The sequence below is a fragment of the Triticum urartu genome, chromosome 2A (assembly GCF_056163025.1).
Source record: "Triticum urartu cultivar PI428250 chromosome 2A, HENAU_Tu73, whole genome shotgun sequence".
Lineage (NCBI taxonomy): Eukaryota > Viridiplantae > Streptophyta > Magnoliopsida > Poales > Poaceae > Triticum > Triticum urartu.
This window is the reverse complement of record NC_141874.1, coordinates 737416079-737443637: the sequence shown is the minus strand read 5'-3', so window position 1 is coordinate 737443637 and position 27559 is coordinate 737416079. Positions and strand designations below refer to the sequence as shown.

General features: G+C 45.3%; 1 protein-coding gene and 1 long non-coding RNA gene across 3 annotated transcripts; both read right to left on the bottom strand.

The window, feature by feature from the left end:
- Positions 1 to 1966: 1966 nt before the first annotated feature.
- Positions 1967 to 27559, bottom strand: LOC125546771 (mavicyanin-like). Of its 2 annotated transcripts, none has more exons than XM_087545304.1 (2): positions 27376 to 27559; positions 1967 to 2365 (listed from the first exon to the last, which is right to left on the bottom strand). In XM_087545304.1, exons 1-2 carry the CDS (start codon positions 27490 to 27492, stop codon positions 1967 to 1969), a joined length of 516 nt encoding a protein of 171 aa, XP_087401430.1. In that variant the 5' UTR covers positions 27493 to 27559. The 2 variants fall into 2 exon arrangements, with proteins under 2 accessions (XP_087401430.1, XP_087401431.1); XM_087545305.1 differs by having other exon boundaries at positions 1967 to 2379; positions 27390 to 27559.
- LOC147987458 (uncharacterized) lies at positions 23533 to 24396 on the bottom strand. The gene is made up of 3 exons (XR_015617647.1): positions 24193 to 24396; positions 24027 to 24084; positions 23533 to 23939 (listed from the first exon to the last, which is right to left on the bottom strand). It is a non-coding gene; the product is annotated as an uncharacterized LOC147987458 (long non-coding RNA).

The window sequence follows — 27559 nt, the reverse complement described above, 5'->3', positions numbered from 1 at the left end:
GACCCCTTCTTCGTCCGCGGGGCACTCCACCACCTCAAGGTCTACCCCGGGGGCATCGACAAGAAATCAGCGGACTTCGTGGGTGTCTTCCTCGTCGCCCGGCACGGGATTTTTGACCACATCTACACCAGGGAGGGCCGCTGCAGGCTCAGGATCTCCATCGAGATCCTAGACGAGAGCGGCGAGCGCACCGTTTTCGACAACTACACGGCGCGATCGGGGCAGACGCTCTGGGGCCATGGAAAGGGCTACGTCCGGTTCGTGAAGAGGAGCGAGCTGGAGTGCTCGTCGTGCATTCGTCGTCACGATGATAACTTCACCATCCGGTGCACAGTGTTTGTCGACGTGGAGGTGGAGGTGAGAAACATGCCGGTGAAAGTGTTCGCGGCAGAACAAATGGTTCAGGCCTCGAAGCCAGCAGCCGGGACGATCAGTGCGTCCTACACGATGACGATTAGCTTCTTGAATGTCAAGGCAGCGCTCCGTACTGGGGAGTGCGTGCACTCTGCGCAGTTCAGCTTTGGCGGCGGCAGCTGGTACCTCAAGGTGTACCCCAACGGCTACTGCGAAGCTAGCAGGGACTGGGTGTCCGTTTCCTCGGTCGCGGGAGGTCCAGTGACACAGAGACGATGGCCGAATTCCGCTTCGAGATCATCGGCGTCGTGGGGGCCGGCGAAGGGGAGTGGTTGAGGCACATGTTCGACCACGACAACCCTGTGCACGGGTCCCGGTGCTTGGTTAAGAGCAGCGACCTCACACAAGCTGAACATATGGCCACCGACAACGACCGCCTCGTCATCCGCTGCCACCTCCGACTGATCAAGACGACCACCACAAGGTTGCCACCTACCACAGAGCCGCCGACCGCCATCGCCGTTCCACCTTCCGATGGGTTGAAACACCATCTCAAGGTGCCCACCAGACTGCCGAAATCGTGGGTGAAAGGGTGGATGAAGAGACGAGGGATGCAGCTCCACTGTTGAGCCTCAGGTACTAGCTAAGAATAACTACGGAGATGATCCTAAAAAAATGCGGAGATGGGTTTGAACTTTTGATCGGTGAAGCAAGTGGATCCTTACCTAGTAGAGTATTAGTTCTTTGGCAGAAGCTAGCAAACATGTTCGTATGTTGCAATGGGAGAAAAAAATCGATGCATTTTGTCCAATAAGTATGGTAAGTCCCCACATTTTCACTGCCTCTATTTCAACACCGCAGGGGAGCACTAATATAGTGTAAAAACTTAATATGCAATATTACTAAGGCTTAAGTTCGTAATTCGACTTGCATGCCACTAGCTGAAAAAGAGTATACCCTGATGACGGGTATCCGCAATGGGGCAAGGAGTCGCAACTGAATAATGTATGGACAGACATTGGGACAACATGCATGCAACCATCCTATTCCAACATATAGTTACTGGACCATACACATATACAGTTACTAGTAATAAACTAATAATTACTTGACTAAACATAAAGTACGCATGTGCGTGGGGCTGCGCAAGTGAATTCAAGCAATTAGATCGGCAAGGAGAAGCAAGATGGCGAGGCTAAACCACACGGCCTCCGCAGAGGTGACGGTAGATATAGACACATGGGGAAGTGTTAGTTGCACATGGGCTGTTGGCCGGGGCAGGCGACACTAGGAGTAGTTAGGTATGACATCAATCGTGACCTTCATGCCACACACGCAATGGCGAGGGAAGTTACATATGAAATAGCGGGTGCTGTGATATTGAGGGGTATGACATGATTTCAGAGCTGAGGGTGGCTTCTTATGGTTGGCGAACATGTTTCCGGACTAATGTTGTATAATACTAAAAGAATTTTTATTAATCATCCTCCAAAATGAATATGCAAAACATGAAGCCTGAATACATACAACATACGATATAATTACTTGACTATACATGTACACCACATATGCTTGATAGTAACAGTGACTTCTATGTTTTTTAGAGACGCACTCAAGCCATCAGACCGGCAACGGCAAGCAAGACGGCGAGGCCAAACCCTGTGGCCTCCATAGAGGTGGCGGCAGAGACAGGCGCCGGCGGGGGAGCGTTGCTTGCACTGGGGCTGCTGGCCGGGGCCGGGGAGGAAGAGGACGAGCTTGGCACGACATCGATCTTGACCTTCATTCCCCCCGCGCAGTGGCCCGGGAAGCCACAGAGGAAGTAGCGGGTGCCGGTGGCAGTGAGGGAGACGACATCATTCCCGGAGTTGAGGGTGGCGATGGGGCTGGCGGTGCTGCAGGAGTCGTAATCGGCCTTGCTGACCTCAAGGACATCGTGTGCCTGAGGAGAGTATTTGAAGATGATTTGATCGCTGGGGTGAAAGTTCCTGGATGACGCCCAGGTGCCGTACACTACACCACGACACTGCATTCCCTACAGACGTGTGTTGGGAAAAGTCAGTTTTGCCGACCGGCTGTTTGTTTGTAAAACTTCTATCAAACCGTTGGTTGGTATTACTCACATATAACAACCAACTGTCGGTCGGGAATGCTGAAATGTATAGCGTACCGTTGGATGGTAATAGTTGCACTCGTATCACACAGTCGGTCGGCAAATGTTCCCGACCGACCGTGGGCCGCCAACTGGCCACTCAAAATATCAGTGCGCGCGCGCCTGCGAAACTTAGCGCGAAGCCCATCCAAAATTTTCATGTCGCGCCACCACAGCCCACCTCCTAAAACATCATCCGCTCAAGAGAAAAAAAACACAACACCGCTATCTCTCTGTCCTCTCTCCCTTATATCTTTCTCTTCCGATCTTAGCGGCGGCGGCGACGCTCGCATCCGGCGACGGTTCCACCACTCCGCCCATCTCTTCCTCCCACCACTCCGTCCATCTCTTCCTTCCACCACTCCATCACCATCCCCACATCGCTGCTGATTTCCCATGTTGAGGTGGTCCTGCGGCGCCGATGCCCTCACCCAGCTGCCAGTGGCGGCGCTTTTTGTTCGTGCCCAAGCGCTCGGTGAGGTCACCTCTCACCTCCCTCCTATGGTGCCACTGCCCCAAGCCCCCAACCCATACGCAGCTTCCTCTTCCCCACTCCCATGGTTGCAGATCTGAGCGGGACAAGGTCCCTTCGGCCCTGGTGGTTCGGAACGAGGCGTGCGGCCTCTGCTCCCTTAGCTTCTGGAGACTAGGGGCGCGGTGGCTGGTGCCCCATCTCTCTTAGCCATCCACAGCGGCAACAACATCAGTAAGATCTGTGTGTGTGTGTGTGTGTGTGTGTGTGCAGATTTAACCTTCAATAGCCCCAATGGCTGGAGCCCTCACCTCTCTGCATATTGATCTCTTTCAAAACAAATCTGTGCTGCTTTGTTACATGGAATAAAAATGATTTTGAAGCACTAAAAGTTCAAACCCTAGCCATCGATTATTATCATTCTCTATTTATATCATGTGATTGTTAGCAGACTGAATTGGATAATGATTTTTTGCAGGGTCAAACAAACTTTCATAGGTTTGGCGGATGTTTGGGCAATTACTCAACTACTAACAAAAGGCCACTGGATGATTTTTATACCTGCATCACATCAAGTGGATTTGGATAGGTGAGTATTTTTTTTCACATCTTGAGTTTTGTTATACTATTTGCTGGTTTCTTGCATTATTTTTGCTTACTCTCACTTCCGATGTGTAACTGCGATTATGTCAGGTTGCTTGTTTTTTTTCTTATCTGGCTATTTTCTCATGAATGATATGCCAAATCTTATTCTTTGGGCATGCAACTGATGGAACCTAGATCAGGGGCGGAGTATGGATTTAGACATGAGGGGGCGAGGAAGATAATAATCGTTTGAGAGACACAACACAAGAATATAGTCCCTAAAGTAGAACTGATATGATTGTACACTGGTAGAAAAAGGGCCTATAGTCCCGGTTCGTAAGGGCCTTTAGTCCCGGTTCAGGAACCGGGACTAAAGTGTCGGTACTAATACCTCCCCCCTTTAGTCCCGGTTCAATCCAGAACCGGGACTAAAGGCCCTCCACGTGGGCAGTGCGTAGAGCTCAGTCAGGAGACCCTTTGGTCCCGGTTGGTGGCACCAACCGGGACCAATAGGCATCCACGCGTCAGCACTTCTGTGGCTGGGGTTTTTGTTTTTTTTGAAAGGGGGGGGTTGGGGGTTTTGGGGGGTTAATTTAGGTGTTTCATATATTGTGTTAGCTAGTTATAATTAATAGAGAGAAGTGTCCTATGTTATGTCCGTGCTTGGTCGACGCTACGTACTATACATACGTATATAGAGAGGACTAGACACGCTAGCTAGCTAGTAAGCAAGCGAAGGAAACAGAAGATCGTCATGAACATATATGCATATATACAGAGAGAAGTGATATCAACCACCTCTCCTTCTCCGAGAGATTGGTCGAACAACAAGTTCTCGTATATCTATCTGACACTACCGGCTACATATAGACAATAATTATCTCTTCCAAATATAATCATACGGACTCAGGGTCCACATAGAATTCTCCGTCTTCAGGGATCATGTGGTCAAGAAAGAATGCCGCCAATTCCTCTTGAATTCCTCGCATGTGAGCTGGTGCTAGGAGTTCATCCCGCTTCCGAAACATCTAATTTAAAGAAGGGGGTCAATATATATATATATATATATATATATATATATATATATATATATATGAATGAATGAATGAAACTCAACACAAATGATGGTAATAAAATAAAATTGTGAATGTTGTTATTTAGGTACTTCATATTGTTCGTCAGTGTAGCCCCGCTCACAGGTCGTGTGGCGGATGGACTCGCAAACATAGTATCCACAGAAATCATTCCCTTGTTGCTGCCACAACCACTTTACAAGAAATAGAGGTTAATCAAACTGATAAGCAAGAATGCCAAATGGTATTGATGAAACTAGCGCTTGAATGACTAGTAGATGCGCTTAAAATGCTACTATAGCTAGTACTTACTTTCGGATGTCTAAATTGCAGCTCCTTCGGCAGTCCCGGAGCTTTTCTGGTGAATTTTCTCCAAACCCTGCCGACAAAGAAAACAATTACTTGATATATCAGGAAATGAACAAAGTTGCTGATATGGTGGATAATGATCGATTTAACTTACTTCTCGAGTATTTGAGTCATGTCTGCATAGTCCTTGGGATCCTTTCGTCTTGAGTCTAAGACGGTTACTAGTCCCTGCTCAAGCTTAATATGTAGGAGAATATAGTGGAAACTGCACACGCATGCATAACTCATCAATTACATTACTATAACCTTGACTAATATATAAGGGAAACCGAATACGCACAAGACAGTAACACTCACTTGAAGTTGTAAGGAAAGAGTATTATATCTTTGTTTTGATTTATTATCAACGATTCTAGCATGCTGGCCTCGGTTTCTGCGGCATGAAATTTAACCTGAGTTGCATCTATGAGATATGTGTTAATGAACCCAATATCACCGACTTGTCTTTTCTTCAATTCGACGATCTTCAATCTGCATAATATAGTGAGGATGATTATAAATACATGCAATGAAAGAGCTGAGCTATATGGAGAGACTTAATGACAGAAGTAGTAGTACTTACAGACAGTAGCAGGTGACCGTTGCTTTATCGAGGGCCAATTGATTGAAAAACTGATAGAACTCCTCAAATGGAACAGGCAACAGATCAATTCCAACGAGGTCATGCTCCTTTTTAACTTTCAAATACAAAGTACTCCTCCCCCCAGAGTCTCTGCAGATTTTCAAGTACCAATCATGCAATCTTCGCATCATCGTTGATAGAGATCTTTCATCTTTGACGAGAGGCTGCCCGTACTCATATCTTTGTATCTGCACGTCCATGGGTTCATAATGTACTTCATCGGGCAGGTAATCTGCAAGATTGCTATAACCGGGCACCATCCTCGGATCATTATCGACGTTGTGGCTAGGCACCTTGAGCGGGGGGCACGATTGCTTCGCTTGTTCGCCGAGCTGGGCAATCTTTGATCACTGACAGTACTTCCCGACCGCTCCGCTTCGGCAAATTCCTTTCCAATAATGCGGTCATAGTTTCCTTTCGGCGGATCAGACTTCGGTGGTTTTGTCAGGGCAGCCAGAGTGCGCTTCACTTTCACCTGATCTACCTTCTCCTCCGGAGGTGGATGTTTCTTTGCTTTCACCCCTTCAAAGAATTTCTTCACTTCTTCTCGCGCGATCTCGGCGTTCTCCTCCTGGGTCCTCTCGTATGGTAACTTCTCTGGAGTCTTCAGAGAAGGACCGAATCTGTATGTCCTCCCGCCTCTGGTTGTACTGCTAGACGCCGACCGAGCAGACGTAGTGGTTGTCTTCTTTACTTGCTTAAGCGGCGGAGGAGAAGGACTACGACGCGCCGGAGCAGCTGGAGCGGCGGCAGGTCTCTTCCGCCCTTGCTGACGAGGCGAAGAAGGAGGAGGCTGGCTGCTCGGGCGCGTCGGCGCAGGCGGAGAAGGAGGCGGAGTGCCGCCGCGCGCCAGAGAAGGAGCCGGCCGAGGGCCCTGATCGTCACTCGCCGGAGGAGGAGGAGGCGGTGGAGGCGGAGTGCCCTGACCCGCCGGAGGAGGAGGAGGAGGCGGAGGCGTCCAGTTCGGAAGGTTGATGAGCTCCTTCCGCCATAGGCATGGAGTCTTCAAAGCAGACCCCAGCCGAGTCTCCCCTTCACCGGTAGGATGGTCAAGCTGGAGGTCCTCAAATCCCTCTGTTATCTCATCCACCATCACCCTAGCATATCCTTCTGGAATCGGCCGGCAGTGAAAAGTTGCGCCGGGTTCAGTAGGATAAACAGAGCCAACAGCCGCCTTGACCTTCAAATTCATCCATTGCGTCATAAGGTGGCAATTTTGAGACACCGTGATAGCATCCACGGGATAGCTGGCAGGAGCCGTCAAGGCATGCTCCGGCTGAAGCAGCTCGGTGGAAGCCACGCTGCTTCTGCGCTGAGATGGCGGGGTAGCTTTGGGGGAGGCTTCGGCAGTACGTTTGCTGCGATTTGCTTCTCGTTCCTCTATCGCGTCTACCCTTGCTTGCAGCGCCTGCATTTGGGTCTGCTGCACTTTTTTCCTCCTCTCATGGGATTTGTAACCGCCTGCGTCCGGAAACCCAACCTTCCACGGAATGGAGCCTAGCATGCCTCGTGTCCGTCCAGGGTGCTCAGGATTCCCGAGGGCCATTGTGAGCTTGTCGTTCTCTCTGTCTGGAAAGAATGTCCCTTCCTGCGCTGCTTCGATATACTGCTTAAGCTTACTGACTGGTATGTCCATTTGATCGTTCGTCCAAATGCACTTCCCTGTTACAGGGTCCAGTGTTCCGCCAGCCCCGAAGAACCAAGTCCGGCAACGCTCTGGCCAGTTAATTGTCTCTGGTTCGATCCCTTTATGAACCAGATCATTCTCAGTCTTGGACCACTTAGGCCGGGCTACGAGGTAGCCACCTGACCCCGTGCGATGGTGAAGCTTCTTCTTCGCAGCATTTTGCTTGTTTGTCGCCGACATCTTCTTACTCTTTTCCGATGTCTTGTGGGCCACAAATGCGGGCCAGTGATCTCTGATATTCTCATATCTACCCTTAAATTCTGGTGTCTCATTATTTTCGACAAACTTATTCAGCTCTTTCTTCCACCTCCTGAATAGTTCTGCCATCCTCTTTAGAGCAAAAGACTTGATTAATTTCTCTTTAACTGGGTTCTCTGGATTATCCTCAGGCGGTAGGGTGAAATTTGACTTCAGCTCAGTCCAAAGATCATTTTTCTGCATATCATTGACATAAGAGACCTCAGGGTCTTCTGTAGCCGGCTTAAACCATTGCTGGATGCTTATCGGGATCTTGTCCCTAACCAGAACCCCGCACTAAGCAACAGATGCGCTCTTTGTCCGGAGGGGTTCAATAGGTTGGCCGTCGGGCGCGATTGCTATGATCTCAAACTTTTCATCCGAGCTCAACTTTTTCTTCAGGCCTCGTCTCTTTACCGAAGTTGTGCTCGATCCGGAGGGCTAGAAAAAAGAACAAAGACTTAATTAATATGTGTACATACCAAAACAATGAATGCATCAATCAGCTAGTCAGCATAGGCTTAACTAATATATATACCTGGCCGGACTCGGTTCGGTCACCGGAGCCGTCCTCATATTCTTCTTCTTGCACCGGCATTAGGTCACCGTAGCCAGCTTGTTCACCCTCTCCTTCCAGACCATCGGTTTCGTTAACGAGATGTCATCACTTCCTTCTGCGATTATGTCCCTCAACAACGCTTCTTTTGTTGCTTCGTCTAGGGCGATGTCCATAGTTTCTACAAATATTTACAACATGGCAATTATTATTCAAACATGATAGATGGATATATTAGTGCCAAACGTAGAACTAGCTACCTAATCATAGTAAGCTATCGGGAGGGGGTATATATCGACAACGACGACACTACATCTATGTCCCTCGACGACCCTCGTTCCCGATAAAAAAAATAGGAAGAAGAAGAAAAATAAGAGGAGAAGAAAGAATAGAGGAGAAGATCTCCTCTATTCTTTCTTCTCCTCTTTTTTTCTTCTTCCTCTTCTTTTTTTATCCTCTTCTTCCTCTCATGTTCGATAGGATCGCCGAGGGGTCGGGAGGTTGCGTAGTGTCTCAGGATTCAACAAAACCATGTCTTCATCATTAGGCGAAAGTAACATGTGCATGATGGTACGAAGCTCTTCAAAGTTGTTCTGGAACGGACTCCCAGATAGGATAATCCGCCTTTTGGTACAAAGTTCAGCAAGAGCCTTCCGAATATCGCTATTTGGAAGGCCTTTGCTGAATTGGTACCAAAAGGCGGATTATTCTATCCGGGACTCCATTCCAAAACAACTTTGCAGAACTTCGTACCAACATGCCCTGGTTACTTCCGGCTAATGATGAAGGCATGGATTTCTTCAATACTTTGACACTAGGAAACCTCTCTCGACCCCTCGGCGATCCTCGACCCCTCGAACCCTCGACGACCCTGGAACCCTCGACCCCTAGACGACCCTCTTCTTCCTCTCATGTTCAAGAGGATCGCCGAGGGGTCGGGAGGTTGCCTAGTGTCAAAGGATTCAACAAAACCATGTCTTCATCATTAGGCGAAAGTAACATGTGCATGATGGTACGAAGCTCTTCAAAGTTGTTCTGGAACGGAGTCCCAGATAGGATAATTCGCTTTTTGGCACAAAGTTCAGCAAGAGCCTTCCGAATATCGCTATTTGGAAGGCCTTTGCTGAATTCGTACCAAAAAGCGGATAATTCTATCCGGGACTCCATTCCAGAATAACTTTGCAGAACTTCGTACCAACATGCCCTGGTTACTTCCGGCTAATGATGAAGGCATGGATTTCTTCAATACTTTGACACTAGGAAACCTCTCTCGACCCCTCAGCGATCCTTGACCCCTCGAACCCTCAACGACCCTGAAACCCTCGACCCTTGACCCCTTAACGACCCTCGACCCCCTACCCTAGCTAGTTCCCGACCCTCGACCAATAGAGGAGAAGAAGAAAGGAATAGCTAGAGGAGAAGATCGAAGAAAAAAAGAAGAAAAAAAAGAGGAGAAGAAGAAAGGAATAGTGGAGAAGAAGAGAAAATAGAATATTTTCTCTTCTTCTCCACTATTCCTTTCTTCTTCTCCTCTTCTTTTTCTTCTTTTTTCTTCTTCTTATTTATTTCTCCTCTTCTTTTCCTCTCCTCTTCTTCTTTCTTTCCTCTTCTTATTTTCTTCTTTCCTATCCTTCTTTTTCTAAAATTGTAACTTTTGCATATATAAAACTTTTCTAAAATTGTAACTTTCTATATAAAACTTTCCTATCGGGAAGGGGAGAAGATCGAAGAAAAAAAAGAAGAAAAAAAAGAGGAGAAGAAGAAAGGAATAGAGGAGAAGAAGAAAAAATAGAATTTTTTTCTATTTTTTCTTCTTCTCCTCTTCCTTTTCTTCCTCTCCTCTTCTTCTCCTTTTTCCTCTTCTTTTTTTCTCCTCTTCTTCCCGACCCTCGCCCCCTCGAACACTTGGCGACCCTCGACCCTCTACCCTAGCTAGTTCCCGACCCTCGCCCCCTCGATCCCTCGAACACTCGGCAACCCTCGACCCTCGACCCTCGGCGACCCCCTCCCCCCATGATGTCGAAGTTATCGGGGAGGGGGTATATCGACCCCCCTCATGTCGAAGTTATCTGGTACACACATATACATACAGACACATATACACTACACACATGCATACATACACATACATACACATACATATACATATCTGCATGCACACACATATACACTGCACACATATACACTGCACACACATACACATACATACACATATATATACACTACACACATGCATACATATATCTCAAAAAAATTAACAGAGGCGGGCGGCGGCGCGGCAAGCGGAGCGCGGCCAGGCGGCGGCGGCGAACCAGCGGCGGCGCGGCAAGCGAAGCATGTACGGGCAGAGCACGGCGGGCAGCGGCGTCGGGGCGCGGCAAGAGCACGGCGGGCAACGGCGTCGGGGCGCGGCTGGCGGCGGTGGCAGGGCGCGGCGGGGGGAGAGGAGGAGAGGAGGGGAACGGCACGGTGGCTCACAGTGGGAGCGGGCCGGGAAGGCGTCGGGGTAGGGCTCGACGGCGGCGGCGAGGACGGCGAAGTGGAGCAGCCTGACGGCGTCGGGGCAGGGCTCGGCGGTGGCGGAGGCGATGATGAGGGGCAGGGCTCGGCGGCGGCGACGGCGACGAGGAGGACGAGCAGCCTGGCGGCGTCGGCGATGGGGAATGGAGTAGTTGGCGAAAATTTCGCAAGGGTTGTATATATAGCCAGAGCAATGGTCCCGGTTCGTGGCACCAACCGTGACCAATGCCCCCCTTTACTCCCGGTTGGTGCCACCAATCGGGACCAAAGGCCGCTGCTTCCCGCCCTTTGGGCTGCTGAAAATTGGCCTTTGGTCCCGGTTCATGGCACCAACCGGGACCAAAGGGGGGCATTGGTCACGGTTGGTGCCACGAACCGGGACCAATGCCCCCTTTAGTCCCAGTTGGTGCCTCCAACCGGGACCAATGCCCTTGTGCTGCCCCGCGCCCATAAGTTTAGTCTCACATCGCTAGTTGACAGCGCCCAACACCAGTTTATAAGGTCTGCTGCCTCCTCCCTCTTGAACTCCTCTGAACAGCAGGCCTATGGGCCTAATTTGACACTGCTTTGCCTGTGGGCCTATTGGGCCTTCTGCGGGCCTGAATCCTGGCCCATGTAGGGTTTCTAGTCGTATTCAGGCCGTGGATGCCCAGTAGGTGGCATTTTTTTTGGTTTTTTCTTTTTTATTTCTATATTTTTTTGGTTTTTTATTTTTTTATTTCTACTTAAAACTAAATACTTACAGTTTTTTAGTGATTTCTTTTTGCTTTTAGGTCACAAAAATTATAAACTTTCTGTTAGTGCCATTAGTTTTAAATTTTAAATAGTTTAAATTTGAATTTTTAAAAATTTGTGTGAATCACTAGTTTATGAATAACTTTACTATAAAATTAGAATTTTTTTCTATTTATTTTTTATTTCTACTTAAAACTAAATACTTACAGTTTTTTAGTGATTTCTTTTTTGCTTTTAGATCACAAAAATTATAAACTTTCTGTTAGTGCCATTAGTTTTAAATTTTAAATAGTTTAAATTTGAATTTTTAAAAATTTGTGTGAATCACTAGTTTATGAATAACTTTACTATAAAATTAGAATTTTTTCTATTTATTTTTTATTTCTACTTAAAACTAAATACTCACAGTTTTTTAGTGATTTCTTTTTGCTTTTAGGTCACAAAAATTATAAACTTTCTGTTAGTGCCATTAGTTTTAAATTTTAAATAGTTTAAATTTGAATTTTTAAAAATTTGTGTGAATCACTAGTTTATGAATAACTTTACTATAAAATTAGAATTTTTTTCTATTTATTTTTTATTTCTACTTAAAACTAAATACTTAAAGCATTTCAAAATGAACTCTGAAAAGGTTGAAAGTTGGCATGGTCTCATCATTTCACCCACATAGCATGTTCCAAAAAGTAGAGAGGGTTACGACAAAAACTTGATGCACTTCGTGTACAAAATGGACAATCACTTTCGAAGTATCAAAGTTTCGAACCATAAGACATGAAAGCATTTCAAATGAACTCTGAAAAAGTTGAAAGTTGGGATGGTATCATAATTTCACCCACATAGCATTTGCTTATTGCGGAAGAAAGTCTTCACTTTTTCTTCGCTTGTGTCATTTGCTTATTGCGCCGTAACCATGGATAATCTTCATTGTTTATCAGGATGCTTGGGTCAGCCTTGACATTGAAGGGAGGAATTTCATGAAACTTTTCATAATTTTCAGACATGTCTGTCTTGCCGTTCACTCCCAGGATGTCCCTTTTTCCTGAAAGAACTATGTGGCGCTTTGGCTCATCGTATGATGTATTCGCTTCCTTATCTTTTCTTTTTCTCGGTTTGGTAGACATGTCCTTCACATAGATAACCTGTGCCACATCATTGGCTAGGACGAACGGTTCGTCAGTGTACCCAAGATTTTTCAGATCCACTGTTGTCATTCCGTACTGTGGGTCTACCTATACCCCGCCGCCTAACAGATTGACCCATTTGCACTTAAACAAAGGGACCTTAAAATCAGGTCCGTAGTCAAATTCCCATATGTCCACTATGTAACCATAATATGTGTCCTTTCCGCTCTCGGTTGCTGCATCAAAGCGGACACCGCTGTTTTGGTTGGTGCTCTTTTGATCTTGGGCGATCGTGTAAAATGTATTCCCATTTATCTCGTATCCTTTGTAAGTCAATACAGTCAAAGATGGTCCCCTGGACAACAAGTACAACTCATCACAAACAGTGTTGTCACCTCTGAGACGTGTTTCCAACCAACTGCTGAAAGTCCTGATGTGTTCACATGTAATCCAGTTGTCGCACTGCTCTGGGTGTTTGGAGCGCAGACTGTTCTTGTGTTCATCGACATACGGGGTCACCAAGGTAGAGTTCTGTAGAACTGTGTAGTGTGCTTGAGACCAAGAATATCCGTCCCTGCATATTATTGAGTCTCTTCCCAGAGTGCCTTTTCCAGTCAGTCTCCCCTCATACCGCGATTTAGGGAGACCTATCTTGTTAAGGCCAGGAATGAAGTCAACACAAAACCCGATAACATCCTCTGTTTGATGGCCCAGGGAGATGCTTCCTTCTGGCCTAGCGCGGTTACGGACATATTTCTTTAGGACTCCCATGAACCTCTCAAAAGGGAACATATTGTGTAGAAATACGGGCCCCAGGATGACAATCTCGTCGACTAGATGAACTAGGACGTGCGTCATGATATTGAAGAAGGATGGTGGGAACACCACCTCGAAACTGACAAGATATTGCGCCACATCACTCCTTAGCCTTGGTACGATTTCTGGATCGATCACCTTCTGAGAGATTGCATTGAGGAATGCACATAGATTCACAATGGCTAATCGAACGTTTTCCGGTAGAAGCCCCCTCAATGCAACCAGAAGCAGTTGTGTCATAATCACGTGGCAGTCATGAGACTTTAGGTTCTGAAACTTTTTCTCTGGCATATTTATTATTCCCTTTATATTCGACGAGAAGCCAGTCGTGACCTTCATACTGAGCAGGCATTCAAAGAAGATTTCTTTCTCTTCTTTCGTAAGAGCGTAGCTGGCAGGACCTTTATACTGCTTCGGAGGCATGCCGTCTTTTTCGTGCAAACGTTGCAGGTCCTCTCGTGCCTCGGGTGTATCTTTTGTCTTCCCATACACGCCCAAGAAGCCTAGCAGGTTCACGCAAAGGTTCTTCGTCACGTGCATCACGTCGATTGAGGAGCGGACCTCTAGGTCTTTCCAGTAGGGTAGGTCCCAAAATATAGATTTCTTCTTCCACATGGGTGCGTGTCCCTCAGCGTCATTCGGAACAGCTAGTCCACCGGGACCCTTTCCAAAGATTACGTAGTGTAAATCATTGACCATAGCAAGCACGTGAACACCGGTGCGCATGGCGGGCTTCTTCCGGTGATCTGCCTCGCCTTTGAAATGCTTGCCTTTCTTTCGACATTGATGGTTGGTCGGAAGAAATCGACGATGGCCCAGGTACACATTCTTCCTGCATTTGTCCAGGTATATACTTTCAGTGTCATCTAAACAGTGCGTGCATGCATGGTATCCTTTGTTTGTCTGTCCTGAAAGGTTACTGAGAGCGGGCCAATCGTTGATGGTCACGAACAGCAACGCCTTAAGGTTAAATTCCTCCTGTCTGTGCTCATCCCACGTACGTACACCGTTTCCATTCCACAGCTGTAAAAGTTCTTCAACTAATGGCCTTAGGTACACATCAATTTCGTTGCCGGGTTGCTTAGGGCCTTGGATGAGAACTGGCATCATAATGAACTTCCGCTTCATGCACATCCAAGGAGGAAGGTTATACATACATAGAGTCACGGGCCAGGTGCTGTGATTGCTGCTCTGCTCCCCGAAAGGATTAATGCCATCCGCGCTTAAAGCAAACCATACATTCCTTGGGTCCTTTGCAAACTCATCCCAGTACTTTCTCTCGATTTTTCTCCACTGCGACCCGTCAGCGGGTGCTCTCAACTTCCATCTTTCTTTCGGTTCTCACTGTGCCATCGCATCAACTTGGCATGCTCTTCGTTTCTGAACAGACGTTTCAACCGTGGTATTATAGGAGCAAACCACATCACCTTCGCAGGAACCCTCTTCCTGACGGGCTCGCCGTCAACATCACCAGGGTCATCTCGTCTGATCTTATACCGCAACGCACCGCATACCGGGCATGCGTTCAGATCCATGTATGCACCGCGGTAGAGGATGCAGTCATTAGGGCATGCATGTATCTTCTCCACCTCCAATCCTAGAGGGCATGATGAGGACATCAATACCATTGTTACACCCACAGCCCCTACTGTTACATATACTGGACCAATTACTAGAGCTCGCGCACGCCAATTAAATTACCAGGTACTTTCGTTTCTTGGTAATGATTCTAATGTTCATGAGATTATGATGCTGCCTAAATTGGATACATTTGTTTTGCTTTCAAATGAAGGGCCTAGCTTGGAGAAGGATGAACATTGGAGCAAGAACACGCATGAAGTTGATGGCATGCGCAAGGGGATCAAGAACGGAGTTACAAGTGATGATTTCAGGACTTTGAAGCCGCCATAAGGAGTGCATGAAGCCATGGACGAAATATACAAGATGCCACTTCATAATATTCGTCCATAGGCTATTCTAGGTGCTGCGTCACCTTATTAATGGGCCAGGCCCATGTAATTTCGAAATACTTAAGTATAGGCTATTTTTAGAGTCCGTATGTGTGGGGAAACAAGAGTTAGGGTTGGTTTCGGACCCCACCCTCAAGGGCCACGAAATTCCCCTCTCTTCCTCCATATATACAGCCCTTAGGGCGTCGTTTAGACTTTGGGTTTTGTTTAGATTGAAAGTTCGCCATAGCTGCAACTTCGCGTACTTCGTTTGTGTCCAACGACCAGACCAAGACGTCACAGAACCCCACCTTGATCAATAAAGCTTTCATCTTATATTCGCAATATCCAGATTGCAATCTCAGTTTCTTGCTTGTTCTTCGTTTGCTCGCAGGAAACAGGCCCTCGTGGTCAGGTTGATCGTGCTCCGGCGTGGTCAATAACCCCTCGGAAGTTGGTTTAGCGATTGCTAAGGCGCGACGTCTCGCACGTTCGTAGTCGGATCGTCAAGGTCGACTCCCATAGAAAACGATAGCCACCATCTCATCGAAACATCGGGAGACCTTTGCCTCTATCAAGTGGTATCAGATTTCCAGGTTGCTCGGTGAGATTTTACAGTTTTTCGTAGATTAGATCGAGTCTGTTCTTCATACCTACAGTCCACGAAAAAGCCACAAAAAAATTAGGGTTAGTTCATCATATCCGAACCAATCTGAGCCTTTGCATAATCTTTTTAGGGTTTTTGCTTTGTTGAATTTGCGGTTGCATCGTCGTGTCAAGTTGCTGGTCTTAGAGTCTAGTCTTTTAGAGTTTCGAGTTCTGGTCACAAGTTGTCACGCCGCCGCCGCACCATTATCATCGCCCATCTACCACTTTTTCTTATCCGCCACCGCTCTGAATCCATATCGATATACCACCACCAATCCGTATCCATATACCACCATCAATCTCTATCCATATACCACCACCGCTACCATATACCACCACCGCTGCCATATACCACCACCATATATCCACCACCAATCCGAGTTCTTCTCATATTAGCTTTGTTCTTGAGATCAATCTCAATTCCGATTCGTGTTTCCTTGCCTGCGTAGGTCTCGGAAAAAAAAGGAGTCTGGAGACCCCCGGGCAGTTTTTAGGCCAAAATTTTCACGGGCAAAAATATTTTTTCCCTATCCTATTTTTAGGCTTTTCTGAGTCTTTTGAGCCACGTGCCATCATAGTGATTTTTTGTCGCACTTTTTCGTCGTCGCTGCCCTGATTTCCGAAAAAAAAGTGAAAAAAAAATTTCGTGCCCATCCTATCAGTTTGACGAGGGAAGAGTTTTGAGACACTCGCCATTATAGTAATTTTTCGCAAAAAAAAAGAGGAGCGCAAAAAAAAAGAGGAGCGCAAAAAAAAAGCGAAGAAAAAAGTTCCAGAGTGTGCTTTTCCCTTATTCACGTGCAGCGCCGTGATTTTGTTAGTGTTCTAGGCTCGCGTCTCTAGCACGGTCTAGCCTAGGACCAGCACAGTACCGTCGTTGAGCGTTTATTCAACTTTGCATCTCTGAATTGATTATTGCTGACCCTTTTTGCTACCATACTATAAGCCTTCCCAGCTCCACATACCTCTACGATGTGCGTTTGACTCTCCCTGGCAATCGCTCTATCCAAGCTTTTGAGAGTTTTGACTACAACGGTTGCCGATCACCGCCTGCTGCTGGGTAAGAACTGGTAAGAATTTGAGATTTGCTTGACGGATTTGTGACACCCGCCACCACCACCTCTTGTTAGTATTCTGTAGGATCATATTCTTGTGTGTTTTCTATTGTTGCTAACCATGGCAGGATCACAAGCCGACGAGACTGACTGGAGAAGATGAAGAATCAGGAGTTGCATGATAAATTTCAGCAAATGATGAATGGACAGGTGCAGGATGTGCTAAACAGATTTGAAGAGGCCATGGAGAAGATAGATGACATGGAGAAGACGTTCGAAACAAAGCTCGATAACAGGTTTAATGAATTGCTCGCGCGTCTTCCACCACCACCACCGGCTGCACCTAACGCACCTCTACAACAACAACAACGACGACTACCTACACATCGTGAAACAGCCCTCCGCCGAGCGAGCCGTCTCCCTCTTGCACCTGGCCAAACTGTTGGTGCTGCTGTTGCTACTTCTGTGGCTCCTGCTGCTGATGCGGAGGAGGATGATTTTGCTGGCGATTACGAGGATGAGGTTGATCAAAATCAGAACTACGTGCCACCACCAGCACAGCAACCATCAGGTCGTCCACATGCAAATAATGGCAATGGTAGGGCTCACCCTCAGGTACGAGATCATGACCATCTCCCTAAACTAAAATTGAATATTCCACCATTTGAGGGTAGATATGTTCCTGATATATATCTTACTTGGGAGTTAGAAACTGAACAACGATTTACATGTTTACAATATCCCGAGGAGAGACGTGTTCCTGCTGCTGTTTGTGCATTCACTAGTTTTGCATGTGTTTGGTGGTCTGAGCATTGTAGATTATATCCCATTCCTGCTACTTGGGCTGCTTTGAAAACTGCTATGCGTACTCGTTGGGTTCCACCATATTATCAACGTGAATTACTTCAAAAATTGCAGCGATTAAGACAGGGAAAAAATTCTGTAGAAGAATATTATCAGGAATTACAAACTGGCATGATTAGATGTGGTATTGTTGAGGAGAATGAAGCTATGCTTGCACGTTTTATGGGTGGATTAAATAGAGAGATTCAGACGATTCTAGAGTATAAGGAGTATACTAATATCACTCGTTTATTCCATCTTGCTAGTAAAGCTGAACGTGAAGTGCAGGATCGACAGGCATTGGCGCGGACTAACTTTTCTGCAGGTCGACCTTCTTCATGGACACCACGTGCATCATCTACTTCCACACGTTCTGCTACACCGGCGCCTCCGTCGGCTGCCACCTCCAACCGTGATACAATAAAGCAGGCACAATCACCACTATCTGCCAAGAGCACACCTTTTGGGCCTGCAAAGAGCTCTTCTTCATCCATGGCATCAACAGGGCAAACACATGATATTATTTGTCGACGTTGCAAGGGTGGAGGTCATTATGCGAGAGAATGCCCATCTAAGCGTGTGATGATTGTTACTGAGGATGGTGGGTATGAGTCCGCTAGTGACTATGATGAGGAGACTTTGGCTCTTATTACACGTGACGAACACAGTGGAGACGATTCTGATCATGAGACGCAATACATGGCTCCTGAAGATGCTGACAGGTATGAACGTTTAGTTGCTCAACGTGTTTTGAGTGTGCAGGTTACACAAGCTGAGCAAAATCAGAGGCATAATTTGTTCCATACAAAGGGAGTTGTGAAGGAACGTTCTGTTCGCGTGATCATAGATGGAGGGAGTTGCAACAACTTGGCTAGCATCGAGATGGTGGAGAAGCTATCTCTCACCACCAGACCACATCCACATCCTTACTACATCCAATGGTTCAACAACAGCGGCAAGGTTAAGGTAACACGTACTGTTCGTGTGCATTTTAGTATCTCTACATATGCTGATTATGTTGATTGTGATGTGGTACCGATGCAAGCATGTTCCTTATTACTTGGTAGACCATGGCAATTTGATAAAAATTCTATTCACCATGGTAGAAACAATCAGTATACTCTTGTTCATAAGGATAAAAATATTACTTTGCTTCCTATGACTCCTGATTCCATTTTGAAAGATGATATTAATAGAGCTAATAAAGCAAAACAGGAGAAAACTAAGAGTGAAAATCAGATTGTGGCAAAAGAATTTGAGCAACAAATGCAGCCTAATAATAATAAACAATCTAGTGTTGTTTCTGAAATTAAATTGAAAAGTGCATGTTTACTTGCCACCAAATCTGATATTGATGATCTAGATTTTAGCAAATCTGTTTGCTATGCTTTTGTGTGCAAAGAGGCATTATTTTCATTCGAGGACGTGCCTTCCTCTTTGCCTCCTGCTGTCACTAACATTTTGCAGGAGTTCGCCGACGTCTTTCCACAAGACGTGCCACCGGGATTACCACCTATTCGCGGGATTGAGTATCAAATTGACTTAATTCCCGGTGCATCATTACCCAACCGGGCACCATACCGTACCAATCCAGAGGAGACGAAGGAGATTATGCGTCAAGTACAAGAACTGCTCGACAAAGGTTATATACGCGAATCCCTTAGTCCTTGTGTTGTTCCTATCATTTTAGTGCCGAAAAAGGATGGTACGTCGCGTATGTGCGTTGATTGTAGAGGCATTAATAATATTACTATTCGTTATCGTCATCCTATTCCTAGGCTAGATGATATGCTTGATGAATTGAGTGGCTCTACAATATTCTCCAAAGTTGATTTGCGTAGTGGTTACCATCAAATTCGTATGAAATTGGGAGATGAATGGAAAACAGCATTTAAAACTAAGTTTGGATTATATGAGTGGTTAGTCATGCCTTTTGGGTTAACTAATGCACCTAGTACTTTCATGAGGTTAATGAACGAAGTTTTACGTGCTTTCATTGGACGATTTGTGGTAGTTTACTTTGATGACATATTGATTTATAGCAAATCTTTGGAGGAACATTTGGAACATTTACGTGCTGTTTTTATTGCTCTACGTGATGCACGTTTGTTTGGTAACCTTGGAAAGTGCACCTTTTGCACCGACCGAGTATCTTTTCTTGGCTATGTTGTTACTCCACAGGGAATTGAAGTTGATAAAGCCAAGATTGAAGCTATTGAGAGTTGGCCGCAGCCCAAAACGGTCACACAAGTGAGGAGTTTCCTTGGCCTCGCTGGTTTCTATAGGCGTTTTGTGAGAGATTTCAGCACCATTTCTGCACCTCTCAACGAGCTTACAAAGAAGGATGTACCTTTTGTTTGGGGTACCGCACAGGAAGAAGCCTTCACGGTATTGAAAGATAAGTTGACACATGCTCCTTTACTCCAACTTCCTAATTTCAATAAGACTTTTGAGCTTGAATGTGATGCTAGTGGAATTGGATTAGGAGGTGTGTTATTACAAGATGGAAAACCTGTTGCATACTTTTCTGAAAAATTGAGTGGGCCTAGTCTGAACTATTCTACTTATGATAAAGAATTATATGCTCTTGTTCGGACCTTAGAAACATGGCAACATTATTTATGGCCCAAGGAATTTGTTATACATTCTGATCATGAATCTTTGAAACACATTAAAAGTCAAGCAAAACTGAACCGTCGACATGCTAAATGGGTTGAATTCATTGAGACTTTCCCTTATGTGATTAAACACAAGAAGGGTAAAGAAAATGTTATTGCTGATGCCTTGTCTCGTCGTTATACTATGCTTTCACAACTTGACTTTAAAATATTTGGTTTGGAGACCATCAAGGATCAATATGTTAATGATGCTGAATTTAAAGATGTATTGCAGAATTGTAAGGAAGGGAGAACTTGGAACAAGTTCGTTCTTAACGATGGATTTGTGTTTCGTGCTAACAAGCTATGCATTCCAGCTAGCTCCGTTCGTCTTTTGTTGTTGCAGGAGGCGCATGGAGGAGGATTAATGGGACACTTTGGCGTCAAGAAGACGGAGGATATACTTGCTACACATTTCTTTTGGCCAAAGATGAGACGGGATGTTGAGCGTTTTGTTGCTCGTTGCACTACATGTCAAAGAGCTAAGTCACGACTCAATCCTCATGGTTTATATATGCCTTTGCCTGTACCTAGTGTTCCTTGGGAGGATATATCTATGGACTTTGTTTTAGGTTTACCTAGAACAAAGAAGGGGAGGGATAGCATATTTGTTGTCGTGGATAGGTTCTCGAAAATGGCACACTTTATACCATGTCATAAAAGCGATGATGCTGTTAATGTTGCTGATTTGTTCTTTCGTGAAATTATTCGCTTACATGGTGTGCCAAATACTATTGTTTCAGATCGTGATACTAAATTTCTTAGCCACTTTTGGAGATGTTTATGGGCTAAGTTGGGGACTAAGCTGCTTTTTAGTACTACTTGTCACCCCCAAACTGATGGACAAACTGAAGTAGTCAATAGAACATTGTCTACTATGCTTAGGGCTGTTTTGAAGAATAACAAGAAAATGTGGGAAGAATGCTTGCCTCATATTGAATTTGCTTATAATCGTTCATTGCATTCTACTACTAAGATGTGCCCTTTTGAAATTGTGTATGGTTTCCTACCTCGTGCGCCTATTGATTTGTTGCCTCTTCCATCTTTGGAGAAGGTTAATTTTGATGCTAAAGAACGTTCTGAATTGATTTTAAAAATGCATGAGTTAACTAAGGAAAACATTGAGCGTATGAATGCTAAATATAAACTTGCTGGAGATAAGGGTAGAAAACATGTTGTGTTTGCACCTGGAGATCTTGTTTGGTTACATTTGCGTAAAGATAGATTTCCTAATCTGCGCAAATCAAAGCTAATGCCACGTGCTGATGGTCCTTTTAAGGTTTTAGAGAAAATAAATGATAATGCATATAAACTTGAGCTACCTGCAGATTTTGGGGTTAGTCCCACTTTTAATATTGCAGATTTGAAGCCTTATTTGGGTGAGGAAGATGAGCTTCCGTCGAGGACGACTTCATTTCAAGAAGGGGAGGATGATGAGGACATCAATACCATTGTTACACCCACAGCCCCTACTGTTACATATACTGGACCAATTACTAGAGCTCGCGCACGCCAATTAAATTACCAGGTACTTTCGTTTCTTGGTAATGATTCTAATGTTCATGAGATTATGATGCTGCCTAAATTGGATACATTTGTTTTGCTTTCAAATGAAGGGCCTAGCTTGGAGAAGGATGAACATTGGAGCAAGAACACGCATGAAGTTGATGGCATGCGCAAGGGGATCAAGAACGGAGTTACAAGTGATGATTTCAGGACTTTGAAGCCGCCATAAGGAGTGCATGAAGCCATGGACGAAATATACAAGATGCCACTTCATAATATTCGTCCATAGGCTATTCTAGGTGCTGCGTCACCTTATTAATGGGCCAGGCCCATGTAATTTCGAAATACTTAAGTATAGGCTATTTTTAGAGTCCGTATGTGTGGGGAAACAAGAGTTAGGGTTGGTTTCGGACCCCACCCTCAAGGGCCACGAAATTCCCCTCTCTTCCTCCATATATACAGCCCTTAGGGCGTCGTTTAGACTTTGGGTTTTGTTTAGATTGAAAGTTCGCCATAGCTGCAACTTCGTGTACTTCATTTGTGTCCAACGACCAGACCAAGACGTCACAGAACCCCACCTTGATCAATAAAGCTTTCATCTTATATTCGCAATATCCAGATTGCAATCTCAGTTTCTTGCTTGTTCTTCGTTTGCTCGCAGGAAACAGGCCCTCGTGGTCAGGTTGATCGTGCTCCGGCGTGGTCAATAACCCCTCGGAAGTTGGTTTAGCGATTGCTAAGGCGCGACGTCTCGCACGTTCGTAGTCGGATCGTCAAGGTCGACTCCCATAGAAAACGATAGCCACCATCTCATCGAAACATCGGGACACCTTTGCCTCTATCAGGGCATACGACCTTCTTTGCTGCGTATGTACTGTCGGGCAATTCGTTATCGTTTGGAAGCTTCTTCTTCAATATTTTCAGTAGCTTCTCAAATCCTTTGTCAGCCACAACATTCTCTGCCTTCCACTGCAGCAATTCTAGTACGGTACCGAGCTTTGTGTTGCCATCTTCGCAATTGGGGTATAACCCTTTTTTGTGATCCTCTAACATGCGATCGAACTTCAGCTTCTCCTTTTGACTAATGCATTGCGTCCTTGCATCGATAATGACCCAGCGGAGATCATCATCATCGGGCACATCGTCTAGTTCCTCTTGATCTTCAGCAGCTTCACCCGTGGCAGCATCATTGGGCACATCATCTGGTTCCTCTTGATCTTCACCAGCTCCCCCCGTTGCAGCATCACCTTATTCAGGGGGCACATAGTTGTCATCGTACTCTTCTTCTTCGCCGTCTTCCATCATAACCCCTATTTCTCCGTGCCTCGTCCAAACATTATAGTGTGGCATGAAACCCTTGTAAAGCAGGTGGGAGTGAAGGATTTTCCGGTTAGAGTAAGACCTCGCATTCCCACATTCAGTGCATGGACAACACATAAAACCATTCTGCTTGTTTGCCTCAGCCGCATCGAGAAACTCATGCACGCCCTTAATGTACCCGCGGGTGTGTCTGTCACCGTACATCCATTGCCGGTTCATCTGCGTGCATTATATATAATTAAGTGTCCAAATTAATAGAAGTTCATCATCACATTAAAACCAAAGTGCATACATAGTTCTCATCTAACAACATATAGCTCTCCAGAGCATCTAATTAATTAAACCATACATTGAAACTATGTAAAACATTTCAATACGAAAACAAATGCGATCATAATCGCAACCAAGGTAACAATTGATCCAACGGCATAATGATAGCAAGCCTCGGTATGAATGGCATATTTTCTAATCTTTCTAATCTTCAAGCGCATTGCATCAATCTTGATCTTGTGATCATCGACGACATCCGCAACATGCAACTCCAATATCATCTTCTCCTCCTCAATTTTTTTTATTTTTTCCTTCAACAAATTGTTTTCTTCTTCAACTAAATTTAACCTCTCGACAATAGGGTCGGTTGGCATTTCCGATTCACATACATCCTAGATAAATAAAATCTATGTCACGTTGGTCGGCATAATTTTCATAAACAATAAATGAACCAATAGTTATGAAGATAATATACATACCAAATCCGAATCATAGACAGGACGAGGGCCGACGGGGGCGGATACCAAAACCATCGCACTATATAAGATGCAATAATAAATGTAAGAAAATGATACAAGTATCTATCTAAACAGACAAGTAAGGATATTTTTCCTTTCAGAAAGAAGATAAGAACAAGAGGCTCACCACGGTGGTGTCGGTGATGAGATCAGCGCGGGTGATCGACGGCGGTGAAGACGGGGACGGGGCGTGACGGACCGCTAAATCTAGACAAATCTCAAGGAAAATGGAGCTTGGAGGTCGAGCTTCGAGAGGAGAAAGTTTAAGTAGTGTGGCTCGGGCATTCCATCGAACACCTCATGTGCATAGGAGGTGAGCTAGAGCACCACAAACCCCTCCCCTCGTCGGCCAGAGAAAAACAGAGCACTGGAGTGCTCTGCTCGCGGGCGAGGGTATATATAGGAACCTCATTGGTCCCGGTTTGCGGCAAGAACCGGGACCAAAGGGGAGCCTTTGGTCCCGGTTCAGGCCACCAACCGGGACCAATGGTGGTGGGCCAGGAGCGAGGCCCATTGGTCCCGGTTCGTCCCACCAACCGGGACCAAAAGGTCCAGACGAACCGGGACCAATGGCCCACGTGGCCCGGCCGGCCCCCTGGGCTCACGAACCGGGACCAATGCCCACATTAGTCCCGGTTCTACACTGAACCGGGACTAATGGGCTGAGTCGGCCTGGACCATAGCCCTGTTTTCTACTAGTGGTATTGCAACATATGTCTGGTAATATATAAAAAAACTACATTTCTACCAGTTGCATATCAACAGGATTGGGGTTGGAATTATCATCTACAACGGTTGCTTGTCAGGTGGATTTGCATTTTCTGTAACGTTTGAGCTAGAAGCAATGGGCTTGAAAACCAAATATGTTAGGCTGGGGAAAAATGAATATGTTTCTGTTGTATCCTTTCTCTTCATACATACTGTTTCAAACGTTAAACGAGGAGTAAAATTAGAATCCTATATTGTAATTTTACCGCCACTGTCTTCAACGGAATTGTATTAATTCACAAATATTATTTACCAGTGATGTACCTAGATTCTTTGAAGTTGATCTTGTGATACATGATGCCGGTGTAGCACACAAGCTGGCATGGTCTTCATCGTGGATTCAATCTCCACACGAGTGGAGTGGCCTCTGCCTTGTGCGGCAGCTGCGGACGGGCAGAGGAGACGACGACGTAGGGCACACGGAGCCAGCAAGCCTAGAAGCCATGATGCCCGCGAACAAAATTACCTGAAGGATAGGAAACAGACTACCTGATCTCACGGATGCATGTAGTCTTTTTTTTCTGATGCGTACAACAAGCGATCAGGGCATCAAGGGATGCTTTCTCACGTTGGGCGTTTGGGCTGGAAAATTCGTGCTAGATAGATCTTTTCTAGTCGCTCGTCTATGCATCATCCTTTCATTAGTCATTTTTGATTAGCGGATGAAAGCACAAGCATGATTGTACTTTTCTTAGAATGAAGAAAAGAAATACACCATCAGACTGAGACTGACGTACATTCATACTACTATCTCGTGGTCCATTTCTGTTGCAAATAACATCTCCCCTGATTTGAACAATAATTTTTCAGGCTGAGATGGAAATTTTACGCTCACTGGATTACATTTTCACATACTAAGATAGGTTACAATTGAATGTCGAACAGTTAGTTGGACATTTTGCATCAGTCCTGATACCACTTAGAAGATAGAACAAGTCTGTATCTCTGGAGATTTTTTGAAGTTTTAAGTGTGTACCTAATCAATTGAATATTATAGTTGCATTTGTTACTTCTACTTGACACCATTGACACTCTGAAGTTTGCAGGGTTCAATTGACACATGGTGTGTAAGCATTTGCCTATCTACCTAAAGGGTATGCTAGAGGGTTGCCAACATCAATGTGCTATGTGATGCAGAAATGGATTTTCAAAAACCTCTAGCACATGGTGTCCTGGGAATTCCTGGATATGTTGACCTGCTAGCTCATTATCAGGTTTTGATGCATCTATTAATCATATGATAAAAGAACCAGAACATGGATAAATTTTGTATAGTGTAGTTGTAGTATCTAGCTTGGCTGCTTTTAGAGGTCTGAGCTATAGAAGTTACCGCGGTAAATAAAGTCTAAAGTATTCTGTAAACGCCTACATATTTTTGCCCCATTATGTTTAATCTTTGGTGAGAAATACAATTACGCTCCATAAAATGAGCTAATGTCGGAGAAGGTCGCTCTCATTTTTAGTTTAAAACCATTCGTTATGTTGCCAACTACTTTCTAAATTTTAATGCGGTCATAGTAAAGTCATCTAATGGACAGCTCCTTGTATAATTTAACTTGTTGATATTCACAGAAGCCTTCTTGTTATCAATGAATATAGTGTCTAGAAATAAGGACACTTTAACTAGTGCTTAGTATGCCCCTTTACATGGTTACCTAAACTTGAATGGAGTGCCTTTCTTAGTAGGTGTTTGGTACTAGCTTGCCTTGTGAAGTAATAGTTGTTCTCAATGCTATGATTTTTACAAATTTTTATGGTGCCATTGTCTTTATGAATGTAATCACAACTTTACATTATGTAGGAAAAATAGGCAAGAGGACGAGGAAACATGAAGACGGTGGTTTGTGTAAATGGGATATTTTGTGTAATGGTGACTGAATCGTTGGAGATGCACTTTATATATCATTTTGTAAACTCGCATTGTGTGTGACAAAATGAACCATATTGTAATGGATGAAGTATTTACATCTGAAATTAATTAATGTGTTATTGTTTGGTTATGGTTTATTATTGTTAGGGCATGCATGTTATTATTATGAAACATGAAACTTGATTTATATTTTGTTGGTAACACAAATGTAAGCTATTGAGGGCTATTGGATGTTTGTGGGCAAAACGAAAAAACCATCTCATAGTCTGTCGAAGAAAGCTAATGCATGGGCCAACGAAAAGTTGGTCGGGAAAACAAACCCTGTCACACAGTCGGTCGGGAAAGCCTCCTGGAGGGCCTAATAGACTGTTGGTTGGGAAAAAAATTCTGTCAAACAGTTGGTCGGGAAAGCTTCATGGCAAGCCCAATAGACTGTTGGTCGGGAAAGGACCATGGCAGGCCCAACAGAATGTCGGTCGGGAAAAGTGCCCCATAGCCAACAAGCGATCGGTCGGCAAAGATATGTCGGTCGGGAAAGGCTTTCCCCGTCTGGACTTTCCCCAACAGACAAGATCGGTCGGCAATAGTTTTTCCCAACCGATTGTCTGTCATGGGAAGTTGTTTTTCCAACGAACCTGACTGTCGCAGATGTAGTGTTGTGGTGTAGTGGTAGTTGGTCCTGAGGTCCCATGCACCACCTGGCTCGCCGACGTTGTAGTTTGCCGCCGATGCGGTGCTCAGGATGGCCATCGCGGCCACGGCGAGGAGAATGGTTCTCATGGCAGCCATTGCGGTTTGAACTGAAAGGAGAACTAGCAGAAGAGATTGTAAGACAAGTGCTGTGTTGATCCTTTGA

What these genes read in the sequence shown, in the direction of transcription:
- LOC125546771 (XM_087545304.1), bottom strand. Translation starts at nt 27,492, where the DNA reads ATGGCTGCCATGAGAACCATTCTCCTCGCCGTGGCCGCGATGGCCATC. An exon ending in CATGGGACCTCAGGACCAAC is followed by an intron (nt 2,366 to 27,375) that starts TACCACTACACC and finishes CGTGGTGTAGTG; the next exon opens with TACGGCACCTGGGCGTCATC.